Source organism: Centropristis striata, chromosome 18, assembly GCF_030273125.1.
Source record: "Centropristis striata isolate RG_2023a ecotype Rhode Island chromosome 18, C.striata_1.0, whole genome shotgun sequence".
NCBI classification, from domain to species: domain Eukaryota; kingdom Metazoa; phylum Chordata; class Actinopteri; order Perciformes; family Serranidae; genus Centropristis; species Centropristis striata.
Genome location: NC_081534.1, coordinates 35,906,205 through 35,925,831, shown reverse-complemented (window position 1 = coordinate 35,925,831; position 19,627 = coordinate 35,906,205). Strand labels below are relative to the sequence as shown.

Genomic DNA, 19,627 nt, shown 5'->3' with positions numbered 1-19,627 from the left:
TATTAGTTTTAGTATTTGTAATAATCTGACAAAAACAAACGTTTGGAGTTCCACCATTTTATTTCCACAGCAGACACATAGTCAAGTTTAAACAGTTATTAAACAGTTATTACCATGTTTTTATCACGTAATGTTACCAACATCAGAATTCATCTTCAGTCAGAACGCCAAAACTAAGTTGATGTTGTGCATAAATATTAAGTTAATAACCCCCGACAGCTCATCCTCAACTCCCAGCATGCACTGCTCCGCCTTCTGGTGGAGACGGACTCAGTACTGCAGTATTCTGTATACTCTGTGAACAGTACTGCAATATTCTGTATATACTGTGAACAGTACTGCAGTATTCTGTGTATACTTTAACGTTAGTATGGAGTAAATATTGAAGCTGTTATAGTAATAAACCGTAAGTTTGTAAATAAAACAAACATCAGGTAGCAATCAACATTTGTTAAAGATGCAACATGCTAACCAGCGCTCCGTGCCGCTCACATCATCACTTCACAGCTACCCAGCATGCATCTGTGGTTCTGTTCTTTATCAGAGCGATGGGCGAGCGGTACGGAGCGGGCGGCGGCGGGACGGGTTGAAAACGACCACAAAGAGACAAAACAGCTGAAAGGAGCTCCGAGGTTTTCACACCGAGTCGTGTTTATCTGCGGGACGGGTCGAGGACGCGGCCCATGGCCAGCACGCCGCCGCTCGCCTCCTCGTAGACGACGAAGAGGAACGGTCTGTTGACGGTCAGCCGAGGAGGAAGAGAGGTGAACACGCTGGCTCCGCCCCCCGCCGTGACCTCATCACTGGTCTCGTCCACAGACACGAAACATTTATGATAAACCTAAAAAACAAAGAAGGAAACATGTTTCAGACAAGATAGAGCCCCGACACGGAACTCTGAGGGCCCAGACACGGAGCTCTGAAGGCCCAGACACGGAGCTCTGAAGGCCCAGACACGGAGCTCTGAAGGCCCCGACACGGAGCTCTGAAGGCCCCGACACGGAGCTCTGAAGGCCCCGACACGGAGCTCTGAGGGCCCCGACACGGAGCTCTGAGGGCCCCAGTGGGGCTGCAGTCAGAAACGCGGACTCACCTGATTGAGTTTGATTCCTGAAGCTCCGCCCATGTTGGCGAGGTGGGCGGAGCCCTGGAACACCTGCGTGATGCTGAGCGTCTGCAGGACGTCGCGGAGACGGTAGGAACGCTCCAACAGGAAACGAGGGAGCTGCACCTCCAACTTGCTGTTTACAAAAAAACAACAGAAAACAGTTTAAAAATCTAAACAATAAAAACATTTCAGAGAAAAAAACAGAGAGAAAGAAAGAAAAGTTATTATCAAACTCTACGCAGACGATTCTCTAATTTATAATCAATAAAAACTCTTTTATTTTGATAGGTTTCTACATCCTGAACACAAGTTAGCACGTTAGCATTTAGCTTCTTCTGGTTGAATCACATTCATCAGTTTTTATGTTCTATATCTTTGTAGTAAATTATTTTCATCATTCAGTATTCCAGGTTTTCCTCAATTACACTGTGTTCCAAATTATTATGCAAATTGTATTTAAGTGTCATAAAGATTACATTTTTTGTTTTTCAATTAAACTCATGGATGGTATTGTGTCTCAGGGCTCTGGATCACTGGGGCTTTGGATCACTGAAATCAATTTCAGACACCTGTGATAGTTAGTTTGCGAGGTGAGCCCAATTAAGGAAAAACTACTTAAGAAGGGCGTTCCACATTATTAAGCAGATGACCATTTCCAAGCAATATGAGAAAGAATAAGGATCTCTCTGCTGCCGAAAAGCGTGAAATAGTTCAATGCCTTGGACAAGGTATGAAAACTTTAGATATTTTGCGAAAAACTTAATCGTGATCATCGTACTGTTAAGAGATTTGTGGCTGATTCAGAGCACACATTGATTTGTGCAGATAAAGGCACAATGAGGAAGGTTTCTGCCAGACAAAAACATTGGATTAAGAGAACAGCTGCTAAAATGCCATTACAAAGTAGCAAACAGATATTTGAAGCTGCTGGTGCCTCTGGAGTCCCACGAACATCAAGGTGTAGGGTCCTCCAGAGGCTTGCAGTTATGCGTTATTCTATCAGTTATTCTATTGGGCCACCCCTAACCAATGCTCACAAGCAGAAACGGCTGCAGTGGGCCCAGAAATACATGAAGACTAATTGTCAAACAGTCTTGTTCACTGATGAGTGCCGTGCAACCCTGGATGGTCCAGATGGATGGAGTAGTGGATGGTTGGTGGACGGCCACCATGTCCCAACAAGGCTGCGACGTCAGCAAGGAGGTGGCGAGGCATGTTTTGGGCCGAATCATGGGGAGAGAGCTGGTCGGCCCCTTTAGGGTCCCTGAAGGTGTGAAAATGACCTCTGAAAAATATTTGGAGTTTCTGACTGACCACTTTCTCCCATGGTACAAAAAGAAGAACCGTGCTTTCAGTAACAAAATCATCTTCATGCATGACAATGCACCATCTCATGCTGCAAGGAATACCTCTGCATCATTGGCTGCTATGGGAATAAAAGGAGAGAAACTCATGGTGTGGCCCCCATCCTCCCTGACCTCAACCCTATTGAGAACCTTTGGAGCATCCTCAAGCGAAAGATCTATGAGGGTGGGAGGCAGTTCACATCCAAACAGCAGCTCTGGGAGGCTATTCTGACATCCTGCAAAGAAATTCAAGCAGAAATTCTCCAAACACTCACAAGGTCAATGGATGCAAGAATTGTGAAGCTGCTATCAAATAAGGGCTCCTATGTTAAAATGTAACTTGACTTGTTAAGATGATTTTGATTGAAATAGCTTTTGATTTCAGTAAATATGACCTCCCAATGCTGGAAAATCCAAAAATGAGCATTTTCAGTTCTTAAAAACCTATAAAATGTTATAAAACTCTGGCGTGCGTAATAATGTGGAACAGTGCATTTTAAGTTTTTTATTTAAAAAAAAATACTGTTATCATTAAGAGGTTTATCCAATCACATTACAATTCATTAAACTAATGGTTGATGACTTAAATTATGCTGACTGTCATTTGCATCGACTATTTAGGAAAATCGGAGAAAAAACTCAGTTGCATAATAATTTGGAACACAGTGTAGTTTGTTTTTGATCATCATACATCTTAATTTTATGTTTTCCTTCATTCATTTTTTAATAAAATCCCTTTTTGTGTCAAGTCTTCTAATGCACAACATGGGTCAAAAATGACTTGTATCCATTTTTTAGCTAAGTAGCTTGCTAAGCCAACTACTTATCTAACTTCCTTGGCTAAGTAGCAAGCTACTTAGCCAAGTAGTTAGCTATATAATAATACAAAACCTTTTTTTCTTCATAAAGTATGAGAGTCAAAATGGAAATAATGATCTGTTGTTATCAAAAACAAGATATTTAAAGAATACTTGGAACATTTAATCATAAAATAAGTTGACATGAAAAGATAGAGCACAGAAACACACAGCAGCATTAAATAACATGGGAATGAATGAGACCCATGTTGTGCATCAAAGGGTTAAATATGCTAATTAAATATGCTAATGAGGTGTGAGGTGAATAAACAGCGTCTCACGTCTTCTTCAGCTGTCTGATCCAGTTCTGGATCGTGCCTCCATTCACGTCTTCTTCCACCACTGTCACGTCCACGCCTTCGTCTGGCAGCGCCACCAACATGGCCGCCCCGCCCGCCATCGGCAGCTTCAGCACACCGACCTTCAGCTGGCGGTCGTACGCCAGGAAGAACTTACCGGCCCGGAACATCATGGGAACCATGACGACGTGGTACCGGTCCACGTAGAAACGCTCGTCCTGAGTGATGGACACGTTGAAGGGCGGGCTGAACCGGGCTGCAACACACAAAACTTTATTTATACCAGACAAAACTTTATTTACACCAGACAAAACTATTTACACCAGACAAAACTTTATTTACACCAGACAAAACTTTATTTAAACTGCTGGTAAAACTTTATTTATACCAGAACTTCAGGGACCTTAAGAGAACCTCAGGGTCCTGTGGAGAACCTCTGGGCGCCAGCTCCGTCTGTTCTTATTCACACAGGAAATCTCTACGTCGGCAACACACGACTCCGTTTCAAAACGCTTGAAATGAAAAAGTAACCGGACACTTTGATCTACAGTGACGCTTGACTGTTAGCTCCGCCCTCTGTGGTTAGCTCCACCCTCTGTGGTTAGCTCCACTCTCTTTGGTTAGCTCCGCCCTCTGTGGTTAGCCCCGCCCTCTGTGGTTAGCTCCACCCTCTGTGGTTAGCTCCACCCTCTGTAGTTAGCTCCGCCCTCTGTGGTTAGCGCCACTCTGTGGTTAGCCCCGCCCTCTGTGGTTAGCCCCACTCTCTGTGGTTAGCTCCACCCTCTGTGGTTAGCCCCGCCCTCTGTGGTTAGCTCAGCTCTCTGTGGTTAGCCCCGCCCTCTGTGGTTAGCTCCACTCTCTGTGGTTAGCTCCACCCTCTGTGGTTAGCTCCACTCTCTGTGGTTAGCTCCACCCTCTGTGGTTAGCGCCACTCTGTAGTTAGCCCCGCCCTCTGTGGTTAGCTCCACTCTCTGTGGTTAGCTCCACTCTCTTTGGTTAGCTCCACTCTCTTTGGTTAGCTCCACCCTCTGTGGTTAGCTCCACTCTCTGTGGTTAGCTCCACTCTCTGTGGTTAGCTCCACCCTCTGTGGTTAGCTCCACTCTCTTTGGTTAGCTCCACTCTCTTTGGTTAGCTCCACCCTCTGTGGTTAGCTCCACCCTCTGTGGTTAGCCCCGCCCTCTGTGGTTAGCTCCACCCTCTGTGGTTAGCTCCACCCTCTGTGGTTAGCTCCACTCTCTGTGGTTAGCTCCACCCTCTGTGGTTAGCTCCACCCTCTGTAGTTAGCTCCGCCCTCTGTGGTTAGCGCCACTCTGTGGTTAGCCCCACCCTCTGACAGTTAGCTCCACTCTCTGTGGTTAGCTCCGCCCTCTGTGGTTAGCTCCACCCTCTGTGGTTAGCCCCGCCCTCTGTGGTTAGCTCCACTCTCTGTGGTTAGCCCCGCCCTCTGTGGTTAGATCCACCCTCTGACAGTTAGCTCCGCCCTCTGTGGTTAGCTCCGCCCTCTGTGGTTAGCCCCGCCCTCTGTGGTTAGCTCCACCCTCTGTGGTTAGCTCCGCCCTCTGTGGTTAGCTCCGCCCTCTGTGGTTAGCTCCACCCTCTGTGGTTAGCTCCGCCCTCTGTGGTTAGCTCCACCCTCTGACAGTTAGCCCCGCCCTCTGTGGTTAGCTCCGCCCTCTGACAGTTAGCTCCACCCTCTGTGGTTAGCCCCGCCCTCTGTGGTTAGCTCCGCCCTCTGTGGTTAGCTCCACCCTCTGACAGTTAGCTCCACCCTCTGTGGTTAGCTCCACTCTCTGTGGTTAGCTCCGCCCTCTGTGGTTAGCTCCACCCTCTGACAGTTAGCTCCACCCTCTGTGGTTAGCTCCACCCTCTGTGGTTAGCTCCGCCCTCTGTGGTTAGCTCCACCCTCTGACAGTTAGCTCCACCCTCTGTGGTTAGCTCCACCCTCTGTGGTTAGCTCCGCCCTCTGTGGTTAGCTCCACCCTCTGACAGTTAGCTCCACCCTCTGACAGTTAGCTCCACCCTCTGTGGTTAGCTCCACCCTCTGTGGTTAGCTCCACCCTCTGTGGTTAGCCCCGCCCTCTGTGGTTAGCTCCACTCTCTGTGGTTAGCTCCACCCTCTGTGGTTAGCTCCACCCTCTGACAGTTAGCTCCACCCTCTGACAGTTAGCTCCACCCTCTGTGGTTAGCTCCACCCTCTGTGGTTAGCTCCACCCTCTGTGGTTAGCCCCGCCCTCTGTGGTTAGCTCCACTCTCTGTGGTTAGATCCACCCTCTGACAGTTAGCTCCACCCTCTGTGGTTAGCTCCACCCTCTGTGGTTAGCTCCGCCCTCTGTGGTTAGCTCCACCCTCTGACAGTTAGCCCCCTGATAATCCCGGCCTGACCCTGCCATGCGAGTGCGACCCCGTGTCGGCGGTTTCGTACCCTGGAAGGTGGCGGCGGTGACGAGCAGCAGCTGCGTCTCAGAGTCCAAGTTGGCCACCAGGTCCCGGACCTGGTCTCCGGTCGCCTCCTCGGCCCAGAGGTTGATGGTGTTGGCGGCTTCCTGCGGCGTGGTGTAGCTCAGACTCTCACCGATCCCCCCGAACTTCCGGAGCAGGTCCAGGTAGGACTGGGACAGCTGGAAGGGCTGGGCGGGGAACACGGCCACGCCCTGCTGCAGGCCCGCCGGCTGGACCGCCGTCCTCAGGCTCTGGAACTGATCTGAGAGCAGCAGAGACAGACCATCAGCTGGAAGTTCACCCCGACCCCCGACCCCTGACCCCCGACCCCCGACCCCCGACCCACCTGGGAGCGTCTCCAGGTCGGTCCCGGTCAGGCCGAGTTCCTGCAGCAGCTCGTCGCGGGTCGTCCCGTTAGCGGCGCTCAGCAGCGCCAGCAGGCCGGCGTTCAGCGTGAACGTGGACAGGAAGACGTTGTCGTCGGAGCGGCTGGAGACGGCACGGTACAGCCGGGCCGCCAGCTCCACGTTCTTACTGGTCAGGTCGGCCAGCGAGGGGTCAAGGGTCACGGTCTGACAGGACGCCAGACTCAGGAGCAGCAGGCCGACCAATGAGAAGAGAGCAGCAGGGGCGGTCATGGTCACAGCGCCCTCTGGTGGAACAGGAAGTTAATTTAATGTTCAGACAGAGGGCAGCGTTACCTGATGATGTCACGTTACCTGATGATGTCACCGTTACCTGATGATGTCACGTTACCTGATGATGTCACCGTTACCTGATGATGTCACTGCAGGAGGAAAGGTCAACGCCGTTATTTTCAGGTGAAGTTCCTTTAAAGGTTCAGAGGAAACAATAATATTTATTCGTCTGAAAATAATAATAATTCCTATAAGGAAAAAATTATTGACAACTATTTTATTCACCTTTAAGGCAACTCATGACCAACACATTGATATATCATTTTCATATTTTTTCATTGGTCAATTTTAATCAAATATACAAAATTAGGCCTCATTTCAAGAGAATAAAAGTAATAAAACCTGAATATTTTTTCAATAGTTATAGCCATCAAGAATTTAATATTTCACTTTTAGTATTGAACAAAAATATTCAGGTTTTCTTACTTTTTTGTCTTGAAATGAGGCCTAATTTTGTATCTTTGACTAAAATTGACCAATAATAATGAAAAAATATGAAAATTATATATCAATGTGTTGGTCTTGAGTTGCCTTAAAAGGCGAATAAAAATAGTTAATAGTTTTTTTCTACATGTCCTAAAACCAGTCTGACGGACTGAGGACCACGCTGCTATAAAAACTTATAAAACACGTAAAAATGTCTGAAGAAAATTGGAATTTATATTTCCTATGTTTTTCTAGTTAGATTTCAAGCATTTCTATGAAAGTTAACCTTTATTGATCTTATGTTGAAAATGATTTGAGGTCAAAAAGGAGCCAGGAGGGTTTAAACAGCTGAATTAATAAAAACATTGTTTTAATATTTACTCATTCTCCTTTAACAGAAATAATAACAACATTTTATCATAACTATTATTATATATTCTAATATATATTATTATATATAATAATATTTATTATCGGATATTATAAAATGTATTATTGTATATTTTAATAATAATATGTATCATTATATATTATAATATATATTATTATATATTATAATTCATATATATTATTTAAATTATTGAAGCAGAACATTAATTTCTGCGACACAAAATCAAACAAATTAACTTTGTGAATATCAGAATTATTTCGTTCAGATTATTGATCATAGTCTGAATCAATAACAACAAGTTTTATTTATTTATATTAATCAGATCAGCTGCGTTATCATTATCGATCAGCGCACTTCCGGTTTGCAGGACCCGCCCGCGGACATTATTTATTTTTGTTTGTTTGTTTGTTTTTAAGCTTTGCACGTGAAACGGCCTCAGTTCCGACGGTCGATCACATATTCTCTATTCATCACATATTATCTCTTGATCAGACATCTATTGATCAGATATTATCTACTGATCAGATATTATCTATTGATCACAATAACCTCCATCAATAAAATGATGACGTAATGATGGCAACCAGCTGGTGACCGTCGTTACGTCAGCTGTAAACAGACAAACAGACAAACAATCATTCTGACCTTCTTAGATCTGATTTCTTTGATTTCTGTCGATGATTTTTCTTGAAGCTGCTCGATGCGCGTCCTCGACAAGCTCGCACCCGCCCCAAACACTTCCGGTTAGTGCTTTTCAAAATAAAAGTAACAAATAAAAATGAATAAAAAACACAAAACGACTCAAGAGAAACTATAAATGAATGAATCGATGTTATTTCTATAAAATGATTAATCTGACTTTATGTATTCATTAGTTATCCATTAATCTTTGTAGTAAGTAAGATAATTTTGTGTCTTTTTTATAGTAATTTCACGTCTTTTGGGGTCATTTAGTGAAGATTTTTGGTCATTTTGTCTTTTTTAGTCATTTTTGGTATTTTATGTCTTTTTTGGGTAATTTTGTGTCTTCTTTTAGTCATTTTGTTTCTTTTTTGTAATTTCACATCTTTTTTGGTAATTCTACATCTTTATATATAAGAACTTTGTTTTATAGATAAATGTATTATTTATTATAATGTGTGTCTATATATCATATATTATTTTATATTATATGTATAATATGTCTGTTGAGGTGTGTTCAATACAACAAATTCAAATTAAAACACACTCCAGTACTATATTAATGACTTAATAACAATTATTTATTCTGTATGAAGGACAACACCAAATGTATTGTTTCCTACACTGAGGTTTTATTTTGAAAGCAGTTTCTGCAGACTGGACATTTCCTGTTTTAGCCAGTCTGACGTCATGTCAGCTGACGGACCCGGAGCACCTTCAGAATAAAAGACTCTGGAGCACCTTCAAAATAAAAGACTCCACAGGTAGTGCTGCTGAATGAACTTTATTGTGGTGACTGTGAGTCTGGAGGAAGTCCCTGGACGCCCTCCGTCCACACGGCGGCGTCCCGGCCCCCGGGGGCCAGGTGAGGGGCGAACACCACCTCCAGCCGGCGGAGGGCGGAGCTCTGGGCCCCGCGGGACGCCACCCCCCCCACACGACGCATCATCAGCCGCACCAGCACCTGATTGGCCCACGCCAGGCCCAGCGCCGGGGACACGGCCGGGGACGGGGACCTGAGACACAAACACAATTATTCTGAAATTATTTAAATGTTTATTTATTGAATTAATCTGGAAAATGTATTTTCATTTCTATAATATACTGAACAAAAATATAAAGGCTCCATGTGGAATAAACGTGAAATATGGACTCGACGTGGAGTGAACACCTGCTGACGGCTACAACAGGATCATTTCTCTTGGTTTTAATCTTTAACTCTGAAATAATAAATAAATAACTAGTGATTTCTGTCAGGACTCGATGATTCAACGCTGATCCGAACACTAGAAACAGTCAGGAACAACAAGGTTTTATGTATTACATAATTAAACTCTAAATCTGACGAGACGTTTATATTTCTGTTCAGCGTATTTATAAAAAAAATATTTTTACCCAAAACTGTCATCAGAGCTGAAAACATCCGTCACCTGAAACACACACACACACACACACACACACACACACACACACACACACACAGTGTTTTCAGTTTCCTGAATATTTGTCATCATAACTTCCAGTTTGTGTTCTAAGTCAACCAAACGTCAGAATATTGATCAAAAACCACATCAGGACCGCCTGGTACTAAACCACATCAGGACCGCCTGGTACTAAACCACATCAGGCCTCCTGGTACTAAACCACATCAGGACCGCCTGGTACTAAACCACATCAGGATCTCCTGGTACTAAACCACATCAGGACCGCCTGGTACTAAACCACATCAGGACCGCCTGGTACTAAACCACATCAGGACCGCCTGGTACTAAACCACATCAGGACCTCCTGGTACTAAACCACATCAGGACCTCCTGGTACTAAACCACATCAGGACCGCCTGGTACTAAACCACATCAGGACCGCCTGGTACTAAACCACATCAAGACCGCCTGGTACTAAACCACATCAGGACCGCCTGGTACTAAACCACATCAGGACCGCCTGGTACTAAACCACATCAGGACCGCCTGGTACTAAACCACATCAGGACCTCCTGGTACTAAACCACATCAGGACCTCCTGGTACTAAACCACATCAGGACCGCCTGGTACTAAACCACATCAGGACCGCCTGGTACTAAACCACATCAAGACCGCCTGGTACTAAACCACATCAGGACCGCCTGGTACTAAACCACATCAGGACCGCCTGGTACTAAACCACATCAGGACCGCCTGGTACTAAACCACATCAGGACCGCCTGGTACTAAACCACATCAGGACCTCCTGGTACTAAACCACATCAGGCCTCCTGGTACTAAACCACATCAGGATCTCCTGGTATAAAACCACATCAAGACCTCCTGGTACTAAACCACATCAGGACCTCCTGGTACTAAACCACATCAAGACCTCCTGGTACTAAACCACATCAGGACCTCCTGGTACTAAACCACATCAGGACCTCCTGGTACTAAACCACATCAGGCCTCCTGGTACTAAACCACATCAGGACCGCCTGGTACTAAACCACATCAGGACCTCCTGGTACTAAACCACATCAGGACCTCCTGGTACTAAACCACATCAGGACCTCCTGCTACTAAACCACATCAAGACCTCCTGCTACTAAACCACATCAGGACCGCCTGGTACTAAACCACATCAGGACCGCCTGGTACTAAACCACATCAGGACCGCCTGGTACTAAACCACATCAGGACCTCCTGGTACTAAACCACATCAGGACCTCCTGGTACTAAACCACATCAGGACCGCCTGGTACTAAACCACATCAGGACCTCCTGGTACTAAACCACATCAGGACCTCCTGGTACTGAACCACATCAGGACCTCCTGGTACTAAACCACATCAGGACCGCCTGGTACTAAACCACATCAGGACCGCCTGGTACTAAACCACATCAGGACCTCCTGGTACTAAACCACATCAGGCCTCCTGGTACTAAACCACATCAGGATCTCCTGGTACTAAACCACATCAAGACCTCCTGGTACTAAACCACATCAGGACCTCCTGGTACTAAACCACATCAAGACCTCCTGGTACTAAACCACATCAGGACCTCCTGGTACTAAACCACATCAGGACCTCCTGCTACTAAACCACATCAAGACCTCCTGGTACTAAACCACATCAGGACCTCCTGGTACTAAACCACATCAAGACCTCCTGGTACTAAACCACATCAAGACCTCTTGGTACTAAACCACATCAGGACCTCCTGGTAATAAACCACATCAGGACCTCCTGGTACTAAACCACATCAGGATCTACTGGTACTAAACCACATCAGGACCTCCTGGTACTCAACCACATCAGGACCTCCTGGTACTAAACCACATCAAGACCTCCTGGTACTAAACCACATCAGGACCTCCTGGTAATAAACCACATCAGGACCTCCTGGTACTAAACCACATCAGGATCTACTGGTACTAAACCACATCAGGACCTCCTGGTACTCAACCACATGAGGACCTCCTGGTACTAAACCACATCAAGACCTCCTGGTACTAAACCACATCAGGACCTCCTGGTACTAAACCACATCAGGCCTCCTGGTACTAAACCACATCAGGATCTCCTGGTACTAAACCACATCAAGACCTCCTGGTACTAAACCACATCAAGACCTCCTGGTACTAAACCACATCAAGACCTCCTGGTACTAAACCACATCAGGACCTCCTGGTACTAAACCACATCAGGATCTACTGGTACTAAACCACATCAGGACCTCCTGGTACTCAACCACATCAGGACCTCCTGGTACCTCCTGCTACTCAACCACATCAGGACCTCCTGGTACTAAACCACACCAGGACCTCCTGGTACCTCCTGGTACTAAACCACATCGGGACCTCCTGGTGCTAAACCACATCAGGACCTCCTGGTACTAAACCACATCTCCTGGTACCTGGTTGATGCAGAGAACAGGTATGTTGAACTCTGTGCTCAGGTGTTTCAGTCTGGAGGAGAAGCTGATCAGCTGTTGGTTCCTCAGCAGCCAATCAGAAGCCGTGAACTCCGACCTGAACAGTGCCGCCACCGAGTCGACCACCAGGAGGCGCACCAGCCGGCGGGCCAGCAGCACGGGGACACGGCGGGACAGACACACCTGCAGCGCGTCCTAAAGGTCAGAGGTCAGGGGTCAGCATGAGGTCAGGGGTCAGCATCAGAGGTCAGAGGTCATGGACTCACCAGGTCAGCGGCGTGCTCCACATACACGTGGTCGCTGAAGCGGAGGCTGTGGATCAGAGCCGGAGGGACGTCAGACCTCAGGACGGACTGACCCCGGATCAGCTGCTGCAGACGCCTCACAGGAAACGAGTCCTCGGTGCAGATAAACACAGCGCCTGGAAGACAGACTGTCAGTGAACGCAACGCTGGAAGACAGACTGTCAGTGAACGCACCGCCTGGAAGACAGACTGTCAGTGAACGCACCGCCTAGGACAGACTGTCAGTGAACGCACCGCCTAGGACAGGCTGTCAGTGAACGCACCGCCTGGAAGACAGACTGTCAGTGAATGCACCGCCTAGGACAGACTGTCAGTGAACGCACCGCCTAGGACAGACTGTCAGTGAACGCACCACCTGGAAGACAGACTGTCAGTGAACGCAACGCTGGAGGACAGACTGTCGGTGAATGCACCACTGGAGGACAGACTGTCAGTGAACGCAACGCTGGAGGACAGACTGTCAGTGAACGCACCGTCTAGGACAGACTGTCAGTGAACGCACCGCTGGAGGACAGACTGTCAGTGAACGCACCGCCGGGAGGACAGAGACAGTCAGTGAACGCACCGCCTAGGACAGACTGTCAGTGAACACACCGCCGGGAGGACAGAGAAAGTCAGTGAACGCACCACTAGGGCTCAACTCAGGTCAGTGAACGCACCGCCTAGGACAGACTGTCAGTGAACGCACTGCTGGAGGACAGACTGTCAGTGAACGCACCGCCGGGAGGAGAGTCAGTAAACCTACTAGTACTAAACCACCTGAATATGAGGATTCTCCATTGTGGACAGCTGAAGGACTGTCCCCTCTGGAGGACACAGCAACACCTGAGTCCACCTAGCGGTGCGTTCACTGACCTGAGTTGAGCCCTGGCGGTGCATTCACTGACCTGAGTTAAGCCCTGGCAGTGCGTTCACTGACCTGAGTTAAGCCCTGGCAGTCCGTTCACTGACCTGAGTTGAGCCATGGCGGTGCGTTCACTGACCTGAGTTGAGCCCTGGCGGTGCGTTCACTGACCTGAGTTGAGCCCTAGTGGTGCGTTCACTGACCTGAGTTGAGCCCTAGTGGTGCGTTCACTGACCTAAGTTGAGCTCACTGACATGAGTTGAGCCCTGGCGGTGCGTTCACTGACCTGAGTTAAGCCCTGGCGGTGCGTTCACTGACCTGAGTTGAGCCCTAGCGGTGCGTTCACTGACCTGAGTTGAGCCCTAGTGGTGCGTTCACTGACCTGAGTTGAGCCCTGGCGGTGCGTTCACTGACCTGAGTTGAGCCCTGGCGGTGCGTTCACTGACCTGAGTTGAGCCCTAGTGGTGCGTTCACTGACCTGAGCTGAGCCCTGGCGGTGCGTTCACTGACCTGAGTTAAGCCCTGGCAGTCCATTCACTGACCTGAGTTGAGCCCTGGCGGTGCGTTCACTGACCTGAGTTAAGCCCTGGCGGTGCGTTCACTGACCTGAGTTGAGTCCTGGCAGTCCATTCACTGACCTGAGTTGAGCCCTGGCGGTGCGTTCACTGACCTGAGTTAAGCCCTGGCGGTGCGTTCACTGACCTGAGTTGAGCCCTAGCGGTGCGTTCACTGACCTGAGTTGAGCCCTAGCGGTGCGTTCACTGACCTGAGTTGAGCCCTAGTGGTGCGTTCACTGACCTGAGTTGAGCCCTGGTGGTGCGTTCACTGACCTGAGTTGAGCCCTAGTGGTGCGTTCACTGACCTGAGTTGAGCCCTAGTGGTGCGTTCACTGACCTGAGTTGAGCCCTGGCGGTACGTTCACTGACCTGAGTTGGGCCCTAGTGGTGCGTTCACTGACCTGAGTTGAGCCCTGGTGGTGCGTTCACTGACCTGAGTTGAGCCCTGGTGGTGCGTTCACTGACCTGAGTTGAGCCCTAGTGGTGCGTTCACTGACCTAAGTTGAGCTCACTGACATGAGTTGAGCCCTGGCGGTGCGTTCACTGACCTGAGTTGAGCGCTAGTGGTGCGTTCACTGACCTGAGTTGAGCCCTGGTGGTGCGTTCACTGACCTGAGTTGAGCCCTGGTGGTGCGTTCACTGACCTGAGTTGAGCCCTAATGGTGCGTTCACTGACCTGAGTTGAGCCCTGGTGGTGCGTTCACTGACCTGAGTTGAGCCCTAGTGGTGCGTTCACTGACCTGAGTTGAGCCCTGGTGGTGCGTTCACTGACCTGAGTTGAGCCCTGGTGGTGCGTTCACTGACCTGAGTTGAGCCCTAGTGGTGCGTTCACTGACCTAAGTTGAGCTCACTGACCTGAGTTGAGCCCTAGTGGTGCGTTCACTGACCTGAGTTGAGCCCTGGCGGTACGTTCACTGACCTGAGTTGAGCCCTAGTGGTGCGTTCACTGACCTGAGTTGAGCCCTGGTGGTGCGTTCACTGACCTGAGTTGAGCCCTGGTGGTGCGTTCACTGACCTGAGTTGAGCCCTAGTGGTGCGTTCACTGACCTAAGTTGAGCTCACTGACATGAGTTGAGCCCTGGCGGTGCGTTCACTGACCTGAGTTGAGCGCTAGTGGTGCGTTCACTGACCTGAGTTGAGCCCTGGTGGTGCGTTCACTGACCTGAGTTGAGCCCTGGTGGTGCGTTCACTGACCTGAGTTGAGCCCTGGTGGTGCGTTCACTGACCTGAGTTGAGCCCTAATGGTGCGTTCACTGACCTGAGTTGAGCCCTGGTGGTGCGTTCACTGACCTGAGTTGAGCCCTAGTGGTGCGTTCACTGACCTGAGTTGAGCCCTGGTGGTGCGTTCACTGACCTGAGTTGAGCCCTAGTGGTGCGTTCACTGACCTAAGTTGAGCTCACTGACATGAGTTGAGCCCTGGCGGTGCGTTCACTGACCTGAGTTGAGCCCTAGTGGTGCGTTCACTGACCTGAGTTGAGCCCTAGTGGTGCGTTCACTGACCTGAGTTGAGCCCTGGTGGTGCGTTCACTGACCTGAGTTGAGCCCTAGTGGTGCGTTCACTGACCTAAGTTGAGCTCACTGACATGAGTTGAGCCCTAGTGGTGCGTTCACTGACCTGAGTTGAGCCCTAGTGGTGCGTTCACTGACCTGAGTTGAGCCCTGGCGGTGCGTTCACTGACCTGAGTTGAGCCCTGGCGGTGCGTTCACTGACCTGAGTTGAGCCCTGGTGGTGCGTTCACTGACCTGAGTTGAGCCCTGGTGGTGCGTTCACTGACCTGAGTTGAGCCCTAGTGGTGCGTTCACTGACCTAAGTTGAGCTCACTGACATGAGTTGAGCCCTAGTGGTGCGTTCACTGACCTGAGTTGAGCCCTAGTGGTGCGTTCACTGACCTGAGTTGAGCCCTGGTGGTGCGTTCACTGACCTGAGTTGAGCCCTGGCGGTGCGTTCACTGACCTGAGTTGAGCCCTGGCGGTGCGTTCACTGACCTGAGTTGAGCCCTGGTGGTGCGTTCACTGACCTGAGTTGAGCCCTGGTGGTGCGTTCACTGACCTGAGTTGAGCCCGTGGTACTGGGCGGGGTACTGTACGGACAGACAGAGCTGCAGGGCGAGCTGCGTCTTGCCGGCGGCGCTCTCTCCCGACAGCTCGGTGATGCCGGCGGCGGGCAGGCCGCCCCTCAGCAGCCGGTCCAGGACGGGACAGCCCAGACTCAGCCGGAGGCCGGACTCGAACCCGGGACTCTCTCCGCGGTGGATCAGGAGGGCTGAGACACACAAACACACGGGGGTTAATGCGTTAATCGCCATTTTGTGTCTTTTTTGTGTCATTTTGTGTCATTTTGTCTTTTTTATGTCTTTTTGTGTCTTTTTTGTGTCTTTTTGTGTCATTTTGTCTTTTTTATGTCTTTTTGTGTCTTTTTGTGTCATTTTGTCTTTTTTGGGTCTTTTTGTGTCATTTTGTGTCTTTTTTGTGTCTTTTTGTGTCTTTTTGTGTCATTTTGTGTCTTTTTGTGTCATTTTGTGTCTTTTTGTGTCTTTTTTGTGTCTTTTTGTGTCATTTTGTCTTTTTTATGTCTTTTTGTGTCATTTTGTCTTTTTTGGGTCTTTTTGTGTCATTTTGTGTCTTTTTTGTGTCTTTTTTGTGTCTTTTTTGTGTCTTTTTGTGTCTTTTTGTGTCATTTTGTCTTTTTTGTGTCTTTTTGTGTCTTTTAGTGTCTTTTTGTGTCATTTTGTGTCTTTTTTGTGTCATTTTGTGTCTTTTTTGTGTCTTTTTGTGTCATTTTGTCTTTTTTATGTCTTTTTGTGTCTTTTTGTGTCATTTTGTCTTTTTTGGGTCTTTTTGTGTCATTTTGTGTCTTTTTTGTGTCTTTTTGTGTCATTTTGTGTCATTTTGTGTCTTTTTGTGTCTTTTTGTGTCTTTTTTGTGTCTTTTTGTGTCATTTTGTCTTTTTTATGTCTTTTTGTGTCATTTTGTCTTTTTTGGGTCTTTTTGTGTCATTTTGTGTCTTTTTTGTGTCATTTTGTGTCTTTTTTGTGTCTTTTTGTGTCTTTTTGTGTCATTTTGTCTTTTTTGTGTCTTTTTGTGTCTTTTTTGTCTCATTTTGTGTCTTTTTTGGGTAATTTTGTGTCTTTTTGTGTCATTTTGTGTCTTTTTGTGTCTTTTTTGTGTCATTTTGTGTCTTTTTTGTGTCATTTTGTGTCTTTTTTGTGTCATTTTGTGTCTTTTTGTGTCATTTTGTGTCTTTTTTGTGTCATTTTATGTCTTTTTGTGTCATTTTGTGTCTTTTTTGTGTCATTTTGTGTCTTTTTTGTGTCATTTTGTGTCTTTTTGTGTCATTTTGTCTTTTTTGGGTCTTTTTGTGTCATTTTGTGTCTTTTTTGTGTCTTTTTGTGTCTTTTTGTGTCATTTTGTGTCATTTTGTGTCTTTTTGTGTCTTTTTGTGTCTTTTTTGTGTCTTTTTGTGTCATTTTGTCTTTTTTATGTCTTTTTGTGTCATTTTGTCTTTTTTGGGTCTTTTTGTGTCATTTTGTGTCTTTTTTGTCTCATTTTGTGTCTTTTTTGGGTAATTTTGTGTCTTTTTGTGTCATTTTGTGTCTTTTTGTGTCTTTTTTGTGTCATTTTGTGTCTTTTTTGTGTCATTTTGTGTCTTTTTTGTGTCATTTTGTGTCTTTTTGTGTCATTTTGTGTCTTTTTTGTGTCATTTTATGTCTTTTTGTGTCATTTTGTGTCTTTTTTGTGTCATTTTGTGTCTTTTTTGTGTCATTTTGTGTCTTTTTGTGTCATTTTGTGTCTTTTTTGTGTCATTTTTATGTCTTTTTGTGTCATTTTGTGTCTTTTTGTGTCTTTTTTGTGTCATTTTGTGTCTTTTTGTGTCATTTTGTGTCTTTTTTGTGTCATTTTTATGTCTTTTTGTGTCTTTTTGTGTCTTTTTTGTGTCATTTTGTGTCTTTTTTGTGTCTTTTTTGTGTCATTTTGTGTCTTTTTTGGGTCATTTTGTGTCTTTTTGTGTAATTTTGTGTCTTTTTCGGGTCATTTTGTGTCTTTTTTGTGTCATTTTGTGTCTTTTTTGGGTCATTTTGTGTCTTTTTGTGTCTTTTTGTGTCTTTTTTGTGTCATTTTGTGTCTTTTTTGTGTCATTTTATGTCTTTTTGTGTCATTTTTGTGTCATTTTGTGTCTTTTTGTGTCATTTTGTGTCATTTTGTGTCTTTTTGTGTCTTTTTTTGTCTTTTTTTAGTCATTGTTAATGCGTGTCCCTGTGACATCACGGCGTGGCGTCCAATGGGAGCGTGGCGGTCTGACCTGGGACCGGGGGGCGCCGCCTGCAGGCGGTGGCGGCGGCGGTCAGCAGCTGCTGGACGTCGGAGCGGGACAGACCGGTGAGTCTCTGCAGGTCGGGACCAGAAAGACTCAACACGTCCCGGACGGACCGGAGGTGACCTGCAGGGAAATGACCCGGTAACCATGGTAACCACCATAACAACAACAACAACAACAAGCAGCTTATAGTACACAACATGATAAATATACACACTGAGAACGCTTTGATCAGATCTACTACTGATTACTCTCATATTATTATTATTACTATTATTATTATTACTTTCACTTGAAAATGGCCAAAAATATATAAATTTATATTAGGAAAAAAAAGAGTTTCTAGCTGTAGATTATTATTGTTAAAGGTTTTCTAACCTTGTGGTCGTCAGGGTAACAGAACTGAACATAATGTTAGGTAATATTTAATGTTCATAATATATATTTATATATATATATTTTTTTTTGTTTATATTATATAATATTTATTCTGTCCTACAGAGTCTAACTGCAGGAACTAACAAAGTAAAACTGAGAAAACCTGTTTTAACTGGCAGCCGAATGTGTCGGAGGTCGCTCAGTGATGATGTCACTTCTATGCTCAAAAATCATGAGGATTTATTTGACCTTTGACCCCAAAAATGTAGTTAGTGCAGTTAGACTTTGTAGAGCAGAATGAGCCTTGTTGTCTCTGGTGTAGATTATTAATATTAAGAGATTCTAGCTCTATATTATTATTATTATTATTATTATTATTATCATGATTATTATTATTATTATTATTATTATTATTATTATTATCATGATTAAAGTGTCTCTGAGCCCTGTTGTCTCTTTCTCTGTTATTATTATTATTATTGTTTGTTTTATATACCCTAATAACCCTGTAACAGGTCTTGTTGTTGTTGTTGACTTCTTAGAACAGTGTAATATATATATTTTATATAAGTGAGCAGATATGTGAGTGTTTTATCAGACTCAAAGCTAAAGGTTCATATTTATTGATTTGTGACGGTGGTGATTGATCAGCAGCTGATCAATGAGCTGCTGTTTGTTTAGTCCCGCTGATGGAACATCATTATTATTATTGTTGTTGTTGTTGTTGTTGTTGTTGTTGTTAGTAAAGCGTGTCTGACCTGTGCTGCTCCTCCTGAGGGCGGAGGAGATCCTGGGGTGGAGGTCCAGCTGCTCCATGTTGTCCCCGCTGAGGACATGCTGTCCTCACAACAACAACAACAACAAGCCTTTATTTACTCACTACACAACCTCTGTTGTTTGTTTGTTTGTTTCTGAGCGGACTGCAGATACCCGCCACTACTCACACTACGTCATCACGCGGCGCCGGGCGGAACCATTGAGCCGGACTGCGGGGGGGCGCTTTCAAAATAAAATACACTAATCTGTTTTATTAAAGCTCTCTCTCTCTCTCTCACACACACACACACACACACACACA

The 19,627-nt window shown here is 46.2% G+C and overlaps 2 protein-coding genes across 6 annotated transcripts; both read right to left on the bottom strand.

Moving 5' to 3' along the window:
• Nucleotides 1-41: 41 nt before the first annotated feature.
• LOC131990902 (protein Z-dependent protease inhibitor-like) lies at nt 42-8,294 on the bottom strand. Of its 5 annotated transcripts, none has more exons than XM_059356123.1 (7): nt 8,211-8,294; nt 6,789-6,837; nt 6,397-6,702; nt 6,034-6,312; nt 3,593-3,866; nt 1,094-1,241; nt 42-841 (listed from the first exon to the last, which is right to left on the bottom strand). In XM_059356123.1, the coding sequence occupies exons 3-7, from the start codon at nt 6,686-6,688 to the stop codon at nt 653-655; spliced, it is 1,182 nt and encodes a 393-aa protein (XP_059212106.1). In that variant the 5' UTR covers nt 6,689-6,702; nt 6,789-6,837; nt 8,211-8,294; the 3' UTR covers nt 42-652. The 5 variants fall into 5 exon arrangements, with proteins under 5 accessions (XP_059212106.1, XP_059212104.1, XP_059212105.1 ...); XM_059356121.1 differs by having other exon boundaries at nt 6,789-6,880; nt 8,211-8,290; XM_059356122.1 differs by having other exon boundaries at nt 6,807-6,880; nt 8,211-8,290.
• A 701-nt stretch (nt 8,295-8,995) lies between these two features.
• xrcc3 (X-ray repair complementing defective repair in Chinese hamster cells 3) lies at nt 8,996-19,486 on the bottom strand. Its single transcript, XM_059356130.1, has 7 exons — nt 19,308-19,486; nt 18,157-18,294; nt 15,907-16,119; nt 12,416-12,570; nt 12,132-12,344; nt 9,642-9,676; nt 8,996-9,262 (listed from the first exon to the last, which is right to left on the bottom strand). Exons 1-7 carry the CDS (start codon nt 19,363-19,365, stop codon nt 9,031-9,033), a joined length of 1,044 nt encoding a protein of 347 aa, XP_059212113.1. The 5' UTR covers nt 19,366-19,486; the 3' UTR covers nt 8,996-9,030.
• Between the last annotated feature and the right edge of the window lie 141 nt (nt 19,487-19,627).